Genomic DNA, 13,521 nt, shown 5'->3' with positions numbered 1-13,521 from the left:
TTCCCCAAAGGGGACAGACACAGCAGCTAAGAAGGACACATGCCGGTCAACCAATGTGTCCGGAGCAGTAGCGAACTACCAAGGCTCGTTGGACCACAAAGGGGCATTTCCTTGTAAGGAGTGCTACTAAAGTTCACGACTAGGTAATCGAACCCCATACATATCAAGTACGATACACGTACGCATGGCATACCGATATGTATAGATACATCGATGGCATCACGACATAACCATAAACATACAAGCTTTATTTAAGAGGCTCGGAAGAGCCACACACATAATATTACACATTAAGGGTCTCACGACCCATAATAGCAGTCATACAATACAAGCCAGCGGAAGAGTTATAAACTGTCTGGGTACAGACAGGGCAACTAGTAGGCACGTGGCCTGACTATACTACAGAGCCGACGTAGGGCCAGATCGTAGCTGGGACACCAGCTACTCGTCGTCGTCGATGTCTACGAAGAACCCTCCATTAGGGTCATTAGCAACCTCTGCAACATTTATTAAGCAAACATGAGTACGAAGGTACTCAGCAAGACTTTAGGATGACTAACTACTCATGCAAGGTATCAAGAAGGTATTGTGGGGTTTCATGCGGGAAGCCAGCATTTGACTCGTGGCTAGACAACTTGCTTTTGAAATTAGTTTTGACAACTTGATTTCTCGCACACGAGTCCACTAACACCACAACAATACACTATCGTGGAATCATTCCGTCTCCATACGAAATGCCGTCCACGACACTCACGCTTATCTTGACAATTTTATGAGTAGCCATTGAAGTTATCTATGAACAACATATGTCTCCAAGTAGTCCATATCCGCGGACGCGGCTATTCGAATAGATCATAACCCTGCAGGGGTGTACTTCGTCACACACGCTCTCGCCACTTATCGCCATGTGCGCGTCATGCACCTCGGCAACCTTCAAGCGGAAGCCCAGCGAGGGAGTCGGCCACGACCGTTAACCACACTAGTACCTAGTCCAGGTTTATCGCCTATCTGAGAGTAACCCGTACGGAAGTCCGGCCGAGGTTTCCGCCACGGCCTCAAACGATGTGCGCAGGGTTCCCAAGCCCACCATCTGGGTGCCACTTGGTACACTGTGCCACTGCCTACCGCATCACGGCCCACCTCTTAGGTCAGCACCATGCACGGCCTCCAGCATTTCTATAAACACCAGAAACTACTTGCAACTCCTGGACCGAGTACTACGCGATTAATAGGCCGAGCGGGGTCATATTTCAGGGCCCAGCATGTGGTAGTATCTAGTCTTGGATTACATACACGGAACTCAGTTCCTATGGACGGTTCCAATGAAACAACCCGCCATGTACTCCTACACAGCCTTTCACCGGTACCTTTACCAAATCAAGTTCAACACACAACCTTTGCTCACCGAACACATTCCACAATTCTGTTCATCTCCCAGATGACAGACCATACACAACTCTAAGCATAGCATGCATAGCAGGATAAGGCACATCATAGCTCAAGCAACTACCAGGTAGGCTAGGTTGCAAGGTTCGGCTATTTACTGTGACAAGGTTAAGTCATGCAAAGGAAGTGGGTCCAACTATCGTGGCAAAAGCAGTTGAAGCATTTGATCCTAATGCAATAATTAGATGCAGGAGCAGGAACATAGGAGTTATCGGGATGATCAAAAGGGTTGCTTGCCTTGTTGCTCAGAGGAGGAACGATATCCGTCAGACGGATATTCGGTGGAATCCGGGGGTGCGGAGCCTACCGAAAGAATGGCAACATTCAATAACAATCATATGCACTCAAAATGATGCATGAGCATGGCATGAGAATGCAAGTGATAAATTATTATTTTCAACATGTATTAGGTTTAGAGTTGATTTGAATCACATTCGAATAGCAATTCAAACGGGTATTCTCGGATACCGGTTTAATTGATTCGACCTGATGCTCAGATCAACTTAATGTTAACATGCATGAAATGTCATGTTATGGTACTGATTTATATCTAGGGCAGTGTGTGATTATTGCATTAATAATGAAATTTGGATATTTTTGCAATTTCCATTTATAAAGTGATTAAAAGAATTGAATTATTCCTTATTTCACAATTTAGGGTCCTGTAACTTTTTCAAACATAGTTGAAAATAGCATTATCAGAATCCTTGAATTTTTCTGATACTTTTTCATATATAATTTATTTTCATTGGAGTTACAGATTAATTTCTATGATTTTTGCAATTTTTAGCAATTTCCTGAATTAGTTTTATACTGGAAATTCCATTTATTGCATCAGGCTGACCTCAGCAGGTCAGCCGACCTGTTCAGGTCAAACCTGACAGGGGGGCCCCACTGGTCAGCTTCTCTGGGACTAATCCCGCGCTGACCAGCCCTAACTGAGGTTTGACTTGGCCTTGGGCCCATTTGTCAGCGAGTGATTATGTCACTAATCGGTTGGGTTAGCTTGCCACGTCGACCTCCATCGGCGGCGAGGTCGTCCTCGCCGGCGGGGAGCCTCCGGCGACCACCAGCACGGCGGAGGGGCTCGGAAACGGCGCACAGGGGGCCAAATGCTGCGCGGAGAGCACCGGAGGAACGGCACGTCTCCCGCAGCTTCATTTCTGCGCCTAGCCGGGGCTGATCTGGCCGGAGATGACGTCGGCGATGAGCTTGGCGGCGGCCAAGGCTCGAGCATCATCGGGGTCTTTGAATCAGAGGGATCTACGCTTGGTTCTTAGCTGCTACGGCATCTACGCGTCGTCCTGGAGCTGTTGGTGCCCTCGGAAGAACGAGCTGGACATCGGAGGGCTTCCGGCGACGAGCGGCAGCGGCGGTCCTCGTCGAGCTCCGGTGAAGCTAGGGCTAGAGGAGGGGATCGACGGGGAAAACTTAGGGGAAACGACCGCATGCTCACAGGGAGTGCAGAGCAGAGCTTAGACGGCTCGGGGAAGGCCTGGGGGCGACGAATCGACGGGAGAGGTCCGGCGGCCGGAGGAGGAAGACGACGGCGTTGCGGGCGTTGCAGGGCTCGAGGAGGCTTCGGCTTCTGCAGAGACGACCAGGGCGACGAGGCGGAGCTAATGGCGTGCTCTGGGAGGGGATCCTATGGCCAGGGGCACGGGCAACTCGAGCTCGAGCTCGGCTCTAATGGCGGCAACAGGGAGAAGGAGGGGATCCGAGAGGAGGGGAAGAACCGAGGCGGGGAATGGATAGGGGAAGCTCTGGGGAGCTTATCCCCGTCGTCGCCAGCGCGAACCGGCGGCCAGGCAGGCACGCAGGTGCGTGGCCGCGCCGGAGGAGGCGGCGGCCACCTCGTGCTGCCTACTGGCGCGAGGGAGGGGACGAGCGGGGAGATGGGCCGGGCCAGGCTGAGGCGACAGGTAAGTTTTTTCCCATTTTCTCTGTTTTTGTTTTTCTGTTTTGCTATTTATTGCTTTGCTAATTATTTCAGCTCCAAAACAAAAAGTAAAAACTATTTTAGACCTCCTGAAATATTTGTTATAATATCCCCACTCATTTCCAAGACTTTCAACATTTTTGGAAAATTATAGTTTCTGATTTCAAATTTTAAATTTGAAACCAGTGGCTTTTGCATTTATTTAAAATGCTTAAAGTGTCAAGAAAATAGTTTTCTCCAATGCTCATTTACTTTCATGATTTATCAGAAAGTTTGAACATTTCTTGAGGCCATTTTGGGTTCATTGATTTTGAACTAGTTGAAATTTCCTTTAATTGAAATGGTGGCTAGGGTTTTGAGTTTTTCCTTTGCCACTTTGTTGTTTTTGTTGAAACTTCTTAGATGCAAATGCAAAGAAGACATGAGCACAATGCTATCTTACTTAAGGGTTAGGGATGTGACAATGCAATGCTTTCTCCCATGAAATTTGTTTGAACGTATATATCTATGTTATATCCAATGTGCAATGGATCATGTGATCTATGAATTTCGGTTAATTTCTTATGCAAATCACAATAACCTGATTCCTAATGTTGGCAGTAATACTAGTCTCAACATGATCTAAATTTTGCATCCTTCTACTGAAGTATATATCTGTTGCCAAACTAATCTATTTGTGCTTCTTAGTTCTGCAACTTCTATAATGATAGATAAATGTTTCTGAAGTATATATTTTTCTTGCCTTTAAATGCCAAAAAATAAATAACACAGATCACATGATACGTTGGTGAGTCAAAAAATCCATCCCTTGGTGGCCAATTCTTTTTTGTTTTGTTTTACTAACCCTTTTTGATTTACTTCCATGCATCCAAACGTAATAGCATATGTTTATGTATTAGCTGACGGGTTTATAATTTCTATTTCAATATGCTTCGAATTGAGATAAGCTATGTTGGGATAGCATTGTTTATATGCTTCTTGTGTGTTATGGAGTTTCTAAATTATACTACATGTGCTTCTTCTGTGTCCATAGTTTGACTTCCATATATCTTGCTTCATTTACAAAATATGTTTCCATAATTATTATTACCATGATATGACACAATCCCATATGATATGACATTTGTTTCTTTGCTCTATGTATTTTTCTTTCATAGGTTACTCACATAATTTTCGTAATGCCAGTATGCTACACTTCATACATTTTCAGTTCACTCGAAATAATGAAGCAGGCTGAATAAGACTTATGATCAAGCGACGCATGCACTAAGAAGCATGAAGACACTTGGAGGCTCTCAAGCCACATGAAGGGAAGCAAATCTATAGTTTATAGGTAACATATAATATGAACATAGAAAGCACTGTATCATCACTAACTTGAATGAAACAAATGTGTATCATATGAAAATGGTGTATGAACGAAAAATGCATGGAAACAACTTATGTTTGGTTAGAGGAGAATAGTTTTGAGATGGAAACACTTCTTTAGGGGATAGAAACAAAGTTTCTTGCATTTGAAACGTAACAAAAACAAGATGCATGGGACTGCAAATTTCCCATGTGGAATTCTTTGATGCAAAATTATGTTACATGAAAGCAAGATGGACGGGACTCAAAATTTCCCATATGGAATTCTTGGATGCAAAAGTTTGTTACATTGAAGCAAGATGCATGTGACTCAAAATTTCACATTTGAAATTCTTGGATGCAAAATTTTGTTACATGGAACCAAGGAGCTGAACTTTTGTTAGGGCTAACCAAAATTTGATTGCAACATAAGCAAATTACGTTGCCACGAGACACGTTTCTTTATTGCGTTAGAAATAAAGTAAAATATTAACGCGCTTTTATTGTATCAGAAACAAAGAAAAATGCTACGCCAGATCATATGAAATTTATGTGCATTGGAAGCAAGTTTTATTAGCATCTGGAAAAAACATTGAGTAAAGTTTCTAAAATAAGGAAGCAAGGGAAGTTTAAATTTTTACTAGCATCAGATTGGACATGCTGCACGAACGAAGCAACAACAAGGACCTCATCATATGTGTGCTTTTCAGAATCAGATGGCGTATGAACTGATGAAGCACAGAAAAAATAATCAGTTAGAAGCAAATTAATTTAGTGATGAAACACTCATGTATTAGATGGAAGCAAAGTTTCTCGTCTTGCATACATAATAAAACTGATACATGCACTCAAAATTTTGAATTCCTGGATGCAAAGTTCTGTTACATGGAAGCAAAGTTCTGGGACCTAAATTTTCGTTCGGTCCAACCAAACTTTCACACAAATAGAAGCAAATTGTCTCACTATTGGATGCAATTTTATGTTGCGTTGGAAACAAAGTAAAATATTGCACTCGCTCAAAGGAAATTTTATGTGCATCCATTTTTTTACTAGCACCAAAAAAATTAGTAAATTTCCAAATAAACAAACATGTAGTTTTACTAGCATCAGATGAGAAATTCTGGGATGGAATATCAAGGCATGCATAAGTTTGAGAAGCAGTTAATGATGGAAGCACGTAATAAAAGGAATCCGTACTAATCCCTGCCTAGCATACATGTCCTACTGATCCAACACCTGTTATGATACTAATTCAATGACCACCAAGTGGTCTGATGGGAACAAATAATCAGTAGTCTGATTTCTAGTGCCCCCTTAAAAGAATCCGTGAGGTGATAAACCCTTATGAGTTAATTAATTTAGTATTATTGTGTTGGCAGATTTTAAAATCAATGTTGAGCCTTACTCAACACAAAGTCGAAATGATCAAGGTCCTCCGTAACCCCCTCACATGTTAGGAATGCTCATCGGGAAACATAACACTGGTATTACGGAATCTATGGCTACAAAAGTGAAACAAAACACGAGTCGAAAGGCCAAACCTTCCACCCTTCATCAATTGCATAGATGAATTAATTAAATAAGCATAATATAGTGATATTCTATGATATTTATGTTCCAACATGATACAACCTACATCTACAACTAGCAACAATATACCGAACAAAAAAATTAGCTAGGCTTGTAGAATAAGCTGGATAGAGACATCATTCTATCCAGCTTATTCTACAAGCAAGTAAAATAACTCGTTCTAAATAAGTGTGCATCACGTTTATGTTCTTACTTTTAACTTCTTCTATCAATCAATCGATGAATGATGCACAAGTTTTACATTTTCGCGAAAAAGGCATTTCCCATTTATGTTTGCTTTAAGAAACATGCAAGTATCACCTGCAGAAAAAAAAAACATGTAAGTACGCTTTCGTGCTGCGGTCACGGTTTTTGAGTCTGCCTAAATCGGTACAGAAGTAAGCGGCCGTCTGCCCGTCTCACCAGGAACCAAACGCAGACCAATCTTCGGCGAGCCCATCGGCACATTCTCAGAGCGGAGAGGAAGCAGGAGGCGGCGGATCAAGGAGAGGAGACGAGAAGATGGGTGGCGGCATGGAGGTGAACAAGAACCGGTGGATCGAGGAGTGGAACGCCGGCCGGGAGAACCTCGAGCTCAACTTCCGCTTTACCCGCCGCAGCCTCGCCGTCATCGGCCTCTTCGGCCTCGCCGTCCCCATCCTCGTCTACAAGGGCATCGTTCGCGAATTCGTAAGATCCAGACCCATCTCTGCCCACATCTCGTTCTCTCTTCTCCAAACCCTAAACCAAATCTGGGCGTGTTGGTTGGAATGGATGCAGCATATGCAGGACGAGGACGCCGGCCGGCCGTACAGGAAGTTCCTGTGAGCGTCGCCTCCGGTGGACGTCGAGGCTCCGAGCCGTCTGCAGGGCTTCGGTCAGGGAGAAGGAATCTCCATTCGGTTTGTTCCCGTACTGTTGTAATCAGGCCGGAGTATTTTGGAGATCTCTTATGTTGTGCGGTTTGCGTTTAATAAGCTGTAAGGAAATGCTGCTTTTCTGATTGCTGAAACCTGACAAGTCTGAATTGGTTAATTTGAGGGTGAATGTTTATGTTATGAGATGCTATTTGTGCTTTGAATTGAACGGGGAGTAATACGAGGCGAGTGTGTATGGCCTTCTGACAGTATAAATCATGTTTGTGTGCTTAGCTGTTTGTTGACCATGCTGGTATTGAGGTTTATTCTGGGTCTGCGAGCATTGACGTTTTACTGGTCGTACCTGCATATAACCGAGCGTATTTGGAGTTCTATCGAGAATGATGGTATTTCTAAGCAGTTCAGATGGCATTTGATTGTTAGCTTCATATACACTTGAAGTTCTATTATCTTTATTCATTAGTTGCAGTGCCCTATCAGTTCTTATCTAGAACCTCTTCTGGTTTTGGGTCCCCGTGAAAGCATCAGTCTACTTCCAAGTGTTACCTATTGCATGAATGCTTGCTAGATATGGTACCTTTATCGCTTGATTCATGATCCGCCGAAATGCCTAAGTAGTCCTCAGTTTATTCGACTGGTATGTTCTGTGTGTGTGCTTTATGTTTGGGTCACAGTTTGTGACAATAAATTTTCATACATATGTGGCGTACTTACAGTTTTGTGTGTACGTGTACATTTCTATCCTGTCCGGAGGAGCATTCACTTTTATGTGCCAATTTCACAACATTCAATACAGATGAACAAACTAGTTACAGTTTTAATAGTATTGCATGGATTACTGGAACAGTAGGTAGATGACTTTTAGTGAGAACTGTGGTGAAAGGTGATGTTTTGTATTGATATATATTTTTTCCTGGTATGTTTTATACTCCCTCCGTTTCTAAATATAAGTCTTTTTAGAGATTTCACTAAGTGACTACATACGGAGTAAAATGAATGAATGTACATTCTAAAATATGTCTATATACATCCGTATGTAGTCTTCTAGTGAAACCTCTTCAAAGACTTATACTCCCTCCGGTCCTTTTTAGTCTGCATATTAGCTTTGTCCGAAGTCAAAGTATCTCTACTTTGACCAAATTTATAGAAACATATATCAACATTCACAATGTCAAATTAATATTGTTAGATTCATTACGAAATGTAGTTTCATGAAATGTGTATTTAGTATTGTAGATGTTGATATTTTTTAATATATATTTGGTCAAACTTTATAAAGTTTGACTTGGTACAATTCTAATATGCGGAGTAAAAAGGACCGGAGGGAGTATTTAGGAACGGAGGGAGTAGATTTAATGGCATAAATGCTCTAGCAGAACATGTCAAATTCATTGGTTGAGCCATATTTGACTCATTCTGATATGGTATAAACACCTCTCTTGGTCCAACTAAAAAACATAATATCAACACTAAATAATGGACTCTGATAAGCTATCAATGGCTTATCCATGGAAGAACAAACTAGAAATGAAGTGAGACATGACTACTGGATCTGTTATGCTGTGTATGTCAGTATATATGTGCCAATTTCACAACATTCAATACCGATGAACCTTTCTGTTACAATTTTAATAGTATTGCATAAACTACACGAACAGTGGGTAGATGTATTTTAGTGAGAACTGTGGTGAAAAAGTGAGGTTTGAATTAATATATAATATTTGCTAGTATGCTTTCTAGACTTAATCGCATCTGTGTTCTAGCAGAGCATGTCAAACTCATTGCTTGAGCCATATTTGACTGTCATTTTGACATGGTATAAACGTCTCTCTTTGTGCAACTAATAGAAGGCATAGTATCACACTAATGATGGACACTAATCGGTTATCTACTCTTATCCATGGAACATTTCAACAAACTAGAAATGAAGTGAGACATGAGTACTGGATCTGTTATGCTGTGTATGTCAGTATATATGTACTAGCACCTTTCTATAACTGAGTTCTCTGCTTTCTTGAGGTCTTTCATTAGCTGTCGTTCGTACACATAATAGATTTTTTGATATTTTCATCTTGGAAGCATTAGTGTACTGTTATTTGGTTAAAGGGTATGTTTAACCGAGTCAGTGTGTGATAGTAATTTTAGCTTTTGCTTCATGGGGGAAAAATGTCATCGTATTACTTTTATTAACTCATGATCTTAGAAGAAGCTGTGTAGCTTATTTATTTTTTATTTTGACTGGACATGATTGCTTGTTCATGCACCATCATATGTATTTTATTGTACTATATCTACTTTCAGAATATGAAATAACATATATCTAAAACAGATTTGGTTAGATGGTTTTCAAAGCACATGTTTTGTGTTGGATACCTCCCCCTTTATCAGTGATTAGAATATCACTTCAAAGTAGGCTAGAGGTGTGTCGAACCAGCTTGTCATTTTAAAAAAGGCTCTAAAATAGGCTAGAGGTGTGTTAATCCTTTCACATAATCTCACTGTCCACTGATAATCCTTACATTCCAATAGATGCTAGTGTTATGCAACTTTCTCAAGTGTCAAGATGGCATTAAGTTAGTTAGGAACCACTCTTGTCCACTCTGGTTATGTATTTACTTAAAAAGGGGTCCTGTTTAGTTTGTTGCTTCCAAAACCTAAACTTGTTGGGTACCCGAGCTTGTCATTTAGATTGAATGTAAAGTCTCTAGGCTAACTTCTAATCTTCAATCTATGTCCTTCATAGAATGGATTATTATGGATGAGCTTTTGTTCTTGCTTAAGATAGCTTCATGTGATTTCTCCATGTCATATATGTTCTTGTTTAATTTGTTGCTTCCAAAACCTAAACCTGCCGGTTCTTGTCAGTTTCGCTGAATGTAAGGTCTCCAGGTTACAACTGCTAATCTGCAATCTAAGTCCTTGATAGCCTGGATTATACTAGGTTATTAGATATGAGCTTTTTGTCCTGCTAATGGCTGTCAATTTTAGGGTGTGTTTGGTTGGAGGGATATCCTCCCAGGGACAGGGATAACCACTTTTTTCTGTGGTTGCCATGCGTTTGGATCTGGGGCGAGGGATAGAGTCAACCAGATGCTGGGAATATTCTCAAAAAAAAGGGATGGCCAGACCCGCAAAAAACGAGCGGGTGGTGGCAACCACCCCACGCGCGCTTCGTTCTCTCCTCTGCGGCTACAGGAGGCCGGGGCGGCCGGCGCGGCGACAGGAGGTCGGGGAGGCTGGGGCGGCGGCAGGAGGAGCGACCGGCACGGTAGGAGGGGTGGCCGGCGCGGCGGCAGGAGGCCGGGGCGGCAACAGGGGCGGCAGGCGCGGTAGGAGGGGGCGGCGCGACAGGAGGGGGCGGCGCGGCGACAGGAGGGGCGGCCGGGGCGGCGCGACGGCAAGAGGGGCGGCCGGCGCGGCAGGAGGACAGCGGGGGCGGCGCGGCTGGATCCCAGGATAACCCCACCCTCCCAACCAAACAAAAAATAAAATAACCCCACCCTCCTAACCAAACAAAAAAAAAGGGCTATCCCCAGCCACCTGGTTGGGGATACCCACAACCACCCTAACCTATCCCTCCAACCAAACACACCCTTAGTGCCTTTGCGTAAGGTATAGCTTCATGTGATGTCGTTTTTCTTATGTGCCTTTTTCATTTATTTATTCTGGAAAACCGGGGCAGTTTGATTTGCTTGTGATGATCTTTTTGCCCACCCTTGTGAGCAAGTCAATGATCAAAATATTTACCCGTGATGATTTACTAATAGTTTTCGCCGGCTCTTGTTCATTTTGCAACACTGGCAACTCGTGATAAGAGGATATCAGTATTCTAGAATAAATTTGATTACGATCATGTAAGGTCACCTAGCATTGGGGTCATGTTGAAGCTAGACAACCTCGGACTAAATCCAATCTACATGGGAATTACATTGATATCGACGTTTGCAATCATATTGAGAGTGATAAAACAGGTGAAGAATTGGTCGCTGTAGTCTGTAGTTGGAAATGTCGAGCATGAAGGAATATATACAGTATAATTTAGCCAACTTGTGATCCTGGTTCGCCCACTAGGGCAGCCGTAATCTTATCCAACTTGCAGTTTGTCCAACCATACAGAGTCATGGATGGAATGACCGAGCCACACCGTTCCCTAGCAACAATATATATTCTCTAGCCCCACTGTGACATGGGTCAGATTATAAAATATTCCCACTGTCTTACTAGGAAATGGTAATTCCGCCTCAAAGAACCGTAGTGGAGTGGATGATCCTCATTGAACATCACTTTTTTTCCCTACAGAATAGGCTCTGAGTGCCCAGCTTTATAGACAGCTTAGGCCTCCTTTGGTTCAAAGGGTTTTCATAGGAATTTTAAATGGTTAGAATCCTTGGAAATTTTTCCTATGCTGATTGTTTGTGCTAGTACTTCCTCCGTCCCAAAATAAATGATAATGACTCTACTTTGCACTAAAGTTAATACAAAATCGAGTCATTTTTGAGTCACTTATTTTGGACGGAGGGAGTACTTTTTAGGATTTTTACCTAAGAATTTGTTTGTGCTAGTACTTTCATAGAGTAAATTGCCAAAACCACTGCAGTTGCGTGACTTAGTGCGGAAAACCACCGTTTTCATAAAAATTTACCAAAAACACCGATTTTCAGTTATCGTGTTGCCAGAAGCACTACGAGTCCACTGGGAGCCGTTTGATGCGAAATATGATAGATGGGGTCCACTTTCAGAACTGACGTGACACCAAAATTTAACGTCGTCAGATGAAACGTTAAGTTAACCAGACCACCCATCAGCATGTTTGTTCATTTTATCGAGCACAAGATGGGGCCCACTTTTAGAACTAACGTGACACCAAAATTTAACGCGGTCAAACCACCCAGCAACATGCTTGTTCATTTTATCGAGCACATTGTGTGCAGTGATCGGCCTACCGCTGCTCACTACATCCGCAGCGCACAGCTCTACGTTGCCGTCCAGCAACGGCCTGTGGCGAGCCGAGCTTCGCAAGTCCCTCCTCTAGCGCCACTCTCCTCCTTCAAACCCCCACCCCTGAGATCCACATGCCTTGCGCCCGACGCACCCCACAGTCGCGACGTCGTCATCGCCTTCGGGCACGAGCTCCCTGCCAATCGATGTTGCAGTCCGCAGAAGCCAGCGAAGTTGCTGGTGGTGGTTTGGAGATGTTTGAGCAGGGGCGTCAGGCTAGGAGGCTCCCGCAGCCGAGGATGTGCCGGGGTCGACGCGTTGCGGCTCGCCATGGACAGCGGGGCGCTCGGGGAGTGGAGCGGCGTGTGATTGCGTGGCTTATTAGGGATGATAGACTACTCATATGAATAAGGGATTCTTTTTTTTTTGGAAGCACATTCGAACAGAACTCCCGTCCAATTAAAGGTGCAGGAGGACGTTGCGGAGGAGGACGTTGTTCCTGGACATGGCTGTTAGGTCGAAGGAGGCCGTTAGCTGTCAAGTTCGCTGTCAAAACGCAGTCAATCGACTTGTTAGTGTTTTCGGTAATGTTATTATTGAAAATCGGTGTTTTCTGCAAACTTTTATGAAAACTATGATTTTTCATACTGAGCGACACAATTATGATGGTTTTTTGACAATTTACTTTATTTTTATAGAATTTCTAGCATCCACGAAAACCTATTTGAAAGAATCCTTTGTGTTTTTTTATGATGCAACCAAACAACCTAAAATCATGCATGGTTGAGATGAGCATAGCATTCCAATCCTGTATTTTTTTTCTATTTCTGTGTTTTTGGAATCCCGGGTATCAAAGAGGGCCCTAGTGGTCTTGCAGTTTTATACTCCTTCCGTCTCAAAATTCTTGTCTTAATTTTATCTAAAAATGGATGTATCTAAATACTAAAACGTGACTAGATACATTCATATCTAGACAAATCTAAGACAAGAATTTTGGGACGGAGGGAGTAGAAAGCTTAATAGGACATCAATTCTGCGCGGTCCCAAACTACATTTCATCCAAAAGTCAGTTGTCATGACGAATTCAATCTGCAGGAGGGCTGCTTAATTATTTGTCGCCACAATGTCAACGCCATCTACACGCTGCAGCTCGTCATCACCCTGGTGTAGCTCGTCACCACCCTATATGCTCCAGCAAGAGAACGACCACCGCCTTCATCGACCATCACCTCCAGTGCTCCACCATCGCCTCCACCTCTGTTGGTTCAATCATCATCCAACCCAACAAGTACAGCACTGCCCCATAGGGTGCCGCCGTGCTCACTCCTATCCTTTCGAAAACAACAGCCACGTTCCCACTTTCGGCAACACCTTGCCACAACAATGGTTCCTCATACCTTCAGA

General features: G+C 43.0%; 1 protein-coding gene across 1 annotated transcript; it reads left to right on the top strand.

Moving 5' to 3' along the window:
- Positions 1 to 6,706: 6,706 nt before the first annotated feature.
- Positions 6,707 to 7,382, top strand: LOC123444418. The gene is made up of 2 exons (XM_045121120.1): positions 6,707 to 6,991; positions 7,082 to 7,382. The coding sequence occupies exons 1-2, from the start codon at positions 6,824 to 6,826 to the stop codon at positions 7,127 to 7,129; spliced, it is 216 nt and encodes a 71-aa protein (XP_044977055.1). The 5' UTR covers positions 6,707 to 6,823; the 3' UTR covers positions 7,130 to 7,382.
- Positions 7,383 to 13,521: the final 6,139 nt, after the last annotated feature.

Source organism: Hordeum vulgare, chromosome 3H (genome assembly GCF_904849725.1).
Source record: "Hordeum vulgare subsp. vulgare chromosome 3H, MorexV3_pseudomolecules_assembly, whole genome shotgun sequence".
NCBI lineage: Eukaryota > Viridiplantae > Streptophyta > Magnoliopsida > Poales > Poaceae > Hordeum > Hordeum vulgare.
This window is presented reverse-complemented; position numbering and strand designations above follow the sequence as displayed.